Genomic DNA, 9967 nt, shown 5'->3' on the forward strand with positions numbered 1-9967 from the left:
TTTTTCAACAAAGTAAAAACTCCATTTAATAAATTTAAGTTTCACTTTAATAAAAAGCAATTCTCGTAGTTCCTATAACAAAACTAAATACACTCGTAAGTCGTGATTGATTGAGGAAAGAGGAAGAAAGATGAAAAGATTGTGTTTGATGGGAATAGAAGAGAAAATAAATAATTTTCGAAAAGTAGTTAAATTTCGTTACTTTTACTAATCTCTCCAACCTTCTTTTTTCTCCAAAGAAAAAGAAATAATGGTAACCTCAAAATTTTGAAGGACAATAACAAACTTCCTAGACAATAGCCGCTAACATAAACTGCTAATAAATAGAGTCCTAAAAATCTTGGTCAAACAAGAGGCAATAGAAAACTGATGCGCCATTGCTTATACATACGTTCAACACATTTTTATTACACGCCAATAATGAGCATTCAGATACCATTATTCTTTGACCTGGGATGACACATGAGTTAGAAGCAGAGCAATGGACAAAAGAAAAGAAAACTCGTTTTTATTTGAACACGTCCCTGCAATGACACATAAAAAGACATTTCTCCATTTGTGTTCTCAGGGCACCAACACCTTGCAACTCCAACATGTACTCTTCTCGGTTGTGAGACGCAGAGCTGATGCTGCAGATAAGCACTGCTGAGAACATAGACTTACATTATCTCGATCACAGCTCGGCCAATAATTTTTCCTTCATTGAGATCTTGGAATGCTTTGTCTGCCTCCTCAAAAGTGTATGTTCTAGAAACAGCATGGTCAAGATTGAAGATACCTGTTTCTGCCAATCTAATTAGCTTTGGAAGATCTTGCCTCGCCCTGCCTCCATACGAGCCAATAACTTGTATCTGGTCAAATACAGAATTAATATGTTTAGATGAAAGGAGAATACAACCTTTAACATTGCAGAAAACAAAAGGGTTTGGTTAACAAAAGGGTTTGCATCATTGGCTCACTGCATCCTCCTCTCATCGCTGACAGAACAAATATTAACATGTTATAATCATAATGAACCATTCATTCTAAATAGAGGCAGTGGTTAATGTTAATGTGGGAGTACTGGTAACATAAACAGTAAAGTATATATACAGAGAACACACCTTTCTGCGAACAAGCCGATTTATATCCACCTCTCCTAAAGAACCAGCTTGTGCCAGTCCAATCATTACGGCTTTTCCACCATCCTTCACACTTAGTGTGCACTGAGCAAATGTCTGTGTTTTCCCCAAGGCTTCCACAGCAACATCAACACCCTTTCCACCAGTAATTTCCTGTGTGATTTATCGCAAACAATTAAAGAGGGGTATCTTCAAGTGATCAAATGATGCCATTATCATGATGGTTTGAGCAGATAACATGTCAGGATCCAATAGATAGAACATGCTTGTGGGTGTGAAAAGGTGATACGGCAGACTACACTAGCCATTAGGTATGTCAAGGTTAATATAAACACGAAATAAATGAGCTTATTTTCTTTTTAAATTTTATTGGCGCAGCAATTACTCAAAGGACTATAGACGTTATCTAAGAAATCTTGTGATTCAAGGTAGATACATATAGGGAAAATGTAAACAACGTGGCAAAAGAGAAATGCATATTACATATATCTTTTCAATGGGATCTTCCTTTGCTGAATTTACAGTGTGAGTAGCACCAAATATCTTTGCTTTCTGAAGCTTTTCATCGTTAACATCCACAGCAATTATATCCGAAGCACCAAAGGCTCTAGCTATCTGTAAACAGCTGGAATGAGTGATAAAGTTAAAAGGGAAAACAATTTTGACACACGGCCAACATAGGAAATCTAAAAAATTCCGAAAATGAGTATCAACTTATCTAGTGACGGGAGGTGTTTACAATTTATACAAATCTTCTCAAATCTCAGGTTCTCAATAAAGGTATATTTTTCAGAACTAGTTTTCAACAATTCAAAGTAACTTAGGCCACATCCACATATTAATAATCAGATGTGAATAAAATGGTTATTACAAGTTCCAAGCACTTAGGCTTGACCATATTTAGCAGTGTTAAAATATACAGTACCACAAACAAGAATTATCTGCTTTTTCTTGTTGACCTAGATAATTTGAAGACAAATACAAAGTGCAGTAGGCGCAACGTGAAGATTTAACAGCATAAAAATATTTTGAAATTTGATTATTTACCTAGAGCCAACACCCCCAGTTCCAATAACAGCAACAGAATCACCAGGACGCACTTGAGCTGCATGAGCCATAGCACCGTAAGCAGTAAAAACAGCACATCCTAGAATAGCAGACTTTGGATATGGCAATGATTCTGGTAGTACAGACACTCCATTTGCTGGCACAACGCAGTATTCAGCAAGCCCTCCCATACTATACATGAATACTGGTTTTCCTATTATAAATTGTAAACTATGTTCAGTATTCCAATAATGAATGATTCTATAATTAGGGATAAATACACTTTAAGAATATATATATTTGCACAAGCTGAATATAAAATACCATAGTTGAGAAAAAAAATGGGCATTATGGCCACACATCCTCAGTAGGAAGTTATAATTCATTACAATTAACCTTGTGTAAACAAAAATATTGAGAGCTTGCACTTATTCCACGAAAAAGGAAGTTGACATGCTTCTGGATTAGTAGTATGTGTATGCTATCAAGTAGTAACAGGTGTCATGGTGGTGTTGCTTGAGTTGGATGATAAAAAAAACAAGACAGAGAAAGTCAAATTGCTAAACTTTTGAATAATATCATAATCACTACTGCAGTTGCTGCTCGTACAGCAGGGGGGAAATTATCAATTTCCATAGCTAGGCTTGAAATGATAGCTAAATGATACTAACCACTGTTTCGAAGAAAGAGTCTAGTTTCACCATCATAGAGGGTCCCTTTTGCCCGGTTATAGGCAAAGAAAGCTTCACATAGATCATCATGGCCCTGCATACCATTTGGAGACAACATCAAGGATGAACAAGGATTCATGTAATATTATAGAGTGGAGTACTAAACAATATTACCTTTGAACAGTAGGAGCAGTTGCCACAAGGCATGATGAAGGACCCAACAACTCGAGATCCAACTGGAAGCCTGAAACAAGGAGAAGCAAAATTGTCATTCCTTCTGGTAATTATCTAGATTCTAGAATGATTGTATTTTCATTGAGTAGAACATGGTCACGCGAATATGTAGCAGCAAAAGAGTTTCACATTTCCAATATCTTTCACCTTTCAATTGTTTTGCTGTCAGAGAGTGCTCCATGTTCAACAACCTCACCAGTAATCTCATGCCCCAGAACAGAAGGACTGGAAAAAGGAATTTCACCTTTCATAACATGCAGATCAGAGTGGCATACTCCACAGGCTACATCATAATAACCACACCAAAAGACAATTAGATCCAATAATAAGCAAACCATTCCCTAAACCACATCTCATTCTCTCCTTTGGCCTACAGAATTCCTCCACAGTGTTTTTCTTTTACTTTGAAAAAACCACTGAGAGTGGTTATTATCTAAAATCTGGTCTACTCTACAAGCAGCCTTCAATTTTTTCCACCCCCTTTCATTTCTCACTTGACATGTCTAATCATATCAATGTATAACAAAATTGAACGGGATGGATTTAAAAAAGACACATGACGGAGTTAGATAATGCTAAAAAATTGAATTTTGGGGAAGACCCTCGTTCTCATTAACGTTATGCATGCACGAGAATTGAAGGGTACCCTTACCCTTGGTCTTGATGAGAACTTCACCGGCCTTGGGGCGAGGCATGTTAAATTCTTCGATTGAAAGAGGCTTATTGGGTTCCCAAAACACAGCTCCGCGCATGTAAGATGGCAATCCACCACCACCACCACCACTCCCACCACCAACAGATTGACTATGAAAAGAAGAAACAGACGCCAAGAGAGGTTCTTGGATTGAGGAATGGCGAGACAACACAGACCAAGAAGATGCAAACTTGGAGTAGTGGGTGATGACGTTCCTACGAACCATGGCTAAGGCCATTTGTGAATTTCGGTAACAATTTGCTGCGATGGAACACGACAACCTGCGTGAATTGATTGAGTTGAATGATCATTACTGAAATGTACAACTTAAATACTAAATCAAAACAACGACGCGAAACACATCCAAACTTGACATGTCATCGTAATTTAGCTAAACTTCGACAGCAACTTGCAACAATTTTTATATTCCATTATGAGGATGTTTGTTTGTTTTTTCATATGATGCTCTAAACAACTATTAGTAATGTGTTTGGATTGGGAAATGGTGGTTAGTTTTTTTTTCTTTCTAAATTATGAAATGTTATTTTATAATTTTATTTTATTTATTAAATTTTTTTAATAATGAAATGAGTTATTTTTTATTTAAAAATAAATAATTTTGACATATTTAATAGATTTAAAAAATAAAATAAAATATATATTAAATATAAATATATATAATTTAAAAATTATAATTAGAAAAAAATTATTCAACAAATTAAATAAAAATAAAACTTCAAATAATTTCTTAAAATATTAAATATATATTATAAAATTAGAAAATAAATCAAATTTTATATAAATAAAAGATAATATTTTTTATTACTAAAAACCTATAATAATAAATAAAAATACTAAAAAATATATAACGTAATTAATAATATAAAATAATTTCATAAAAAACTATTATTAAATAAATTACTAACTCATAAACATAATAATTATAAAAATATATATCAATATAAACAAATTATCAAATTAAATAAAAAGATAACTTATAATAATTTCTTAAAATATTAAATATATACTATAAAATTAGAAAATAAATCACATCTTATATAAATAAATAATTTTTTTTAATATTAAAAATCCTTGCGGATGAATAAGTGTAAATTCGAAAATAGCATATGCTGATGTAGTTTTTCCTTTACATCTCTTCATTTTGAGGGAAGAGAATATTTACTGTTCACATGTATATTCTCTCTTCCTCTTTCCTACAAAACTCTGAATCCAAACCATTGATATCCTCTCACTTCTTTCCTTATGAACGATACATCTATGAAAAGCCTTAGGAAAATAAATTTAACATGCTTTCAGTAGTTTATCATCTTTGCTAATAATTACTTGAATAAGATACTAACAATATTTTAATTATTATAATACTAACAGTGATTTACCATTTAGTCTCTCGGATATTATGATTGTAAAATATAAATTTTTCACATTTTTCTCAAATTCTTCAATTTATTATTAAGTGTTTCATCTTAATTTCATTCGATATTCATAAAAAAAAGGCTTATTATTGTTGTTTTGAAGAAATAAAAGATTAGAGTCGTGTACGTATATTCAAACACCAATTTTCAAACCAAATCCCTAACTTTTGTTTAATCGAACTCCATTGTTTTCTTTTTCAATTCTTTTTTATATGAAACAAATTGGCTCCAATGAGAAACATTTGTGGAGAGTGTTTATACTTTTTAATTTAAAGTTTATAAAGCATTGAAGCGATAAGCAAGTAGTTAGTAAAATATTTAGAAAGTATTTTAAGAATAACATTTGGATAAGAACAGTATGGCTTGCTCGGATAACACATGATGCGACACACTTCATTTTTTATACATAAAAAAAAACACCACTAGACATGAACAATTAGGAATAATGTTTTAAATTTCGATGGGGACTCCAATAATGTTTATACTTTTACATTGGAAGATTTTAGGATAAGGGTATTGCTACTTTCACTGGGAAATCCAATTTGAGAGACACTGCCATTTCTCTTCAATTTGGAATGCGAATTCGGTTGGTTATGTTTAGATAGCTTTTTGGCTGATTCTTCTGGAAGCATATCAATTCAGAATTGCACTTAAACACGTCCAATTTTTCCTTAATAATTTAAATTTTTCTTCTTCTAAATATTCATATTCTTAAGTTAAATCACATAATTTCTAATATTCAAAATCAGAAATAATTTATATTTTTTGATTTTATCATCTAGAAGTTACCAGATATCCGTAAATAAATATAAATAAGTTATAAATCTCAATTCTCAGCACCATTTACAATACACCATTTCAGATATGAAAATCAAGAATTCATAACTTATTTTTGGATATAATCATCCAAAAACTTAAATAAAATACAAAAATAATCTTATGAATTTTGAAATTTAAAATATATAAAAATCACTCTCAAATTTTTACATCTTAAGAAAAAATAAATCAATTGACAATGTTGGATTTTAAATTTTGGGTGACTAGCTTCTTCTTTCATTTTTTCTTTCAATTTTGTAGTTTTCTCCTTTTTGAATTTTGGTGTGGATTATCCTTTTAGGGTTTTGTTTTGAATTTTGAAATACTTCCCGAATTTACGTTCTAAAGTACATGTTATAATAGGAAATGTAATGTTATGAATTCTAAAATGGAGAAAATATTTCTAGATCTCGAAATACAAAAGAGATAGTCCGCATTATAAAAAAATTAAGATTTTTACTTCTTATATGTATATTTTGCATAACTACTAGTCGGGAGAGATTCAAATTGTAAGTTGGATTATCCCTTCCCATAATCCATATTAGTTTTTAAAAAATATTTTATTACTATAGAATACTATTTATATGTTAAATATAATTAAATATTTTTATTTATTATTTATGGATACAAAATAAAAGAAACAAAAACATACAAAACCACCCCGACATCATAGTATCTTTTTCTTTTATTTCTCTCTTACTCTCTCCTTCTTCTCTTCATTTTTCACTTCATACATCATCTATTTTAGAATCTCATCGGACTATTGGTTAAAGAACATTTCTATCTGATCATATTTTTAAGTAAAATATGTTCATTTTTACTCTAAAGATATTTTATTCTTTGTTTTTCCTTAGGATTTAATCATCAATATTGGTGGAGTCAGTTGAGAAGAATAATCCTCTAAACTTATTATACTATATACTGAATTTTTGTTCTGTTTCGATAACTTGTATTAAGCCCTTAAATCTTTAAGTTTAACCAGACGAAGAAGATAAAATTATAGAGCTAGCTTGCTTGGAAAGCAAACAATTAAGGTAAAAGAAGCTAAATTTAATTTTTTACTAGTACCTCAGACTAGAAGATCTGAATATGTAGGGAACATGGTTCCAATATTCAATTTATCTTGCATAGATATTGTTTGTTTATGTATTGTTTTAACTTGTAGAAATATTAGATTTTGATGATTTAGTATTTAAGTATTGTTTTTTATGTTAAATATAATTTTTAATATTGTGAGTTGCGTTTGGAATGATATTATATGATGAAAATAGTATGGAATTGAATTCATACATTGAAGATAATGTAGAAACTGATATTTGTTTGTGTGTTAAGTATTAATGTCTTGGTAAGATCTTTAAGTTTCACTAATAATTTTGTAATAGGAATATTTTAAAAAACTCAAAATTGATATTGGAATCGATAGAATTTGTATGGTAATAGTTAGATATTTTTCTATACAATTTCATTAATATCATATATTTATAACTATATATTTATATTTTATTTTATAGTATATATATATATAATATCTTTCTTATTTATTTATAATGAAAAGTAAGTTATCAATTTTAAAATTTTTTAATCATTATATTTATAATAAATCTTAATTTTATAAAATAATCAAATTATTATTATTATTTTTAATTTATAGTGACAGAACAAATTTATTAAGGCAGTTTCTTCCTGCACCCTTACATTTTTCTGCCTGCATCTCCACAAAGTTGTGCAAAGACAAAACTGTCCCTATATAAATTGTACATTTATAAATTTTTTTGTATTCCGGATTATGAAATCCGATAAATTTTTGGATTGGCGCTTCCGGTAAATTTTCGGATTGGTGCATCTAGTAATCTTCCGGTTTGGTGCTTCCGGTAGTACATGAATGATAGTGTTAATAAAAAATAAAAAAATGCAAAACATCCATAATTGAAAAAACCTTTCCGGATCTGCCAATCTGTAATTCAAAATATGCATTTCGGATTCAGAAATCCATAATTGAAAAAAATCATTCTAGATCCACCAATCCGTAATAGAAATTAGGCTTCCAGATTCAGCAATCCAGAAATCAGTAATTTATGCAAACTTTGCTTCCAGAACACCCCCTCATCCTGAATGCAACATGATTCACTTCCGGATTGATAAATCCGTAGCACACTCCCAGATCCCAAAATTATGGGGTCAGTTTCGGAATTTACAAAATTGTGGGGGTGCTGAAGAAAAATGTAGGGGTGCAGGAAGAAACTGCCATTTATTAACTTACAAATCATGATATACTTATATATTGATATAAGTGAGACCCACTGTCTGAATCTATCTTTAAGCAGTGAAAGGAAAGAGATATAGAGTAGTTGGGAATGTAGTGAACAACAAGATCAAAGGTGAATGTTAGTGAACAACATAATCAACGGTGAGGGAAGAGACAAGTGTGTTGCGAATATACTGCAGAGGACCACACCTGACACGTGGATCAACCACCAACAATATCACTATCTAATGATAACTTCACCCTTCACCTTTTTTAGTCACCACCTATAAAACTACCTCTTTTTTTATGGACACACTGTTTATAAAATAATTCAACTCAACACTCTTTTATCTAATGTTTTTAGTTTGTCATCTAATAAGCTTAGGTTGTTCTAGATATTTTTTAAAATAAAAATTATGTTTTAAATTTTTTAACAATGTATTGCCTTGTTATGTGAATTATGATAATATTATTGGCTATATATATATATTAAAATATTATGCTACCTAAGTATTTATTAGATAAAACTCATCTTATAATTTAAAACCATAAGAGTATCTAATTGAATCAAAATACAATTTTTTCAGGTTCTAATTTGATTGATTTTTGTTTATTTCGGAATAGTTTTATCATTTATAATAAATTAAAGCAATATTTGTTCCTGAACTAACTATTGATATAATAAAAGCAGGAGAGAGAGAGAGTAAAGACTGAAGAAAAAAAATAAAGGGAAAAAGGTGAGTCTATTATATATAATACATCTTTATTTTACTACTAAATATATTTTATGTTATTATCGACCATTAATGACTTATCGTAAAATTGTAAATAACATTTTGAGTGGAGAAAACATATGATTGAAAAAGTTACTAAAAATGGTCAGACAAATATTATGATAATACCATAATTATAAAAAAAAGAATGAAGAAATTTAATTAGTTATATTGGCAATATTTATGAATTAAATATTTAGTTTCATAAAGCAATATATTTTTTAAATTGTGGAGCTAAGCAATTAATTTTAATTTTGAAATAAAAACAGTTATTTTTTTAAATAATTAAAATATATTTAACTAAAATTTCATACAAAATACAAAGAAAGTTGCACTACACATTAAAAAAAATTTGATAAAATAATTTTTAAATTAATATATGACTATTAACTACTAATATTAATAATTAAAATTTTAGTAGTTAATTTAGATTTTTATTAAATTTTTTATTAATAATAAAAATCACTTTAAATATCAATAATTATTTAGTTTTTAAAGTAATATTTAATTTAGTTATTATAATAATTAATTATTTTTAATTTATAAATTTAAGTATTATTTAATAATTTTTCTGTAATGTTCATCCAATTTTAATTAAAAAAGTTAATATAATTAAAAAAAATCAAAAACTCCAATTTAATATACAATTGAGTAACTATAATTAATTTTAGCTCCTCAGATTTCGAGGTAACTTAAATTAAAAAAAAAAACTTTAAAATTCTATCAACTTTTAATATTGATAGAACTTCTAAAATTTTAATTTTATAACGAACACCACCATATTTTTTCTTTTTAGTTGTTTAAAACAATTAAGATTCATCTTCCCCAAATTTCAAAAAAATTGATATTTACAGGGAAAAGAATACAATACAACTTACCTGAGTTAGTTAAGATTTTGATTAGAGTATTTTGATTTATAGACTATTACTCCTT

At 29.2% G+C, this 9967-nt stretch overlaps 1 protein-coding gene across 2 annotated transcripts; it reads right to left on the reverse strand.

Moving 5' to 3' along the window:
* Window positions 1-354: 354 nt before the first annotated feature.
* LOC137812537 (uncharacterized) lies at window positions 355-4216 on the reverse strand. Of its 2 annotated transcripts, none has more exons than XM_068614589.1 (8): window positions 3726-4216; window positions 3221-3356; window positions 3014-3083; window positions 2840-2933; window positions 2169-2382; window positions 1605-1746; window positions 1104-1274; window positions 355-851 (listed from the first exon to the last, which is right to left on the reverse strand). In XM_068614589.1, exons 1-8 carry the CDS (start codon window positions 4003-4005, stop codon window positions 660-662), a joined length of 1299 nt encoding a protein of 432 aa, XP_068470690.1. In that variant the 5' UTR covers window positions 4006-4216; the 3' UTR covers window positions 355-659. The 2 variants fall into 2 exon arrangements, with proteins under 2 accessions (XP_068470690.1, XP_068470691.1); XM_068614590.1 differs by having other exon boundaries at window positions 355-977; window positions 3726-4123.
* Window positions 4217-9967: the final 5751 nt, after the last annotated feature.

The sequence above is a fragment of the Phaseolus vulgaris genome, chromosome 2 (assembly GCF_000499845.2).
Source record: "Phaseolus vulgaris cultivar G19833 chromosome 2, P. vulgaris v2.0, whole genome shotgun sequence".
In the NCBI taxonomy this organism is placed as follows: Eukaryota; Viridiplantae; Streptophyta; class Magnoliopsida; order Fabales; family Fabaceae; genus Phaseolus; species Phaseolus vulgaris.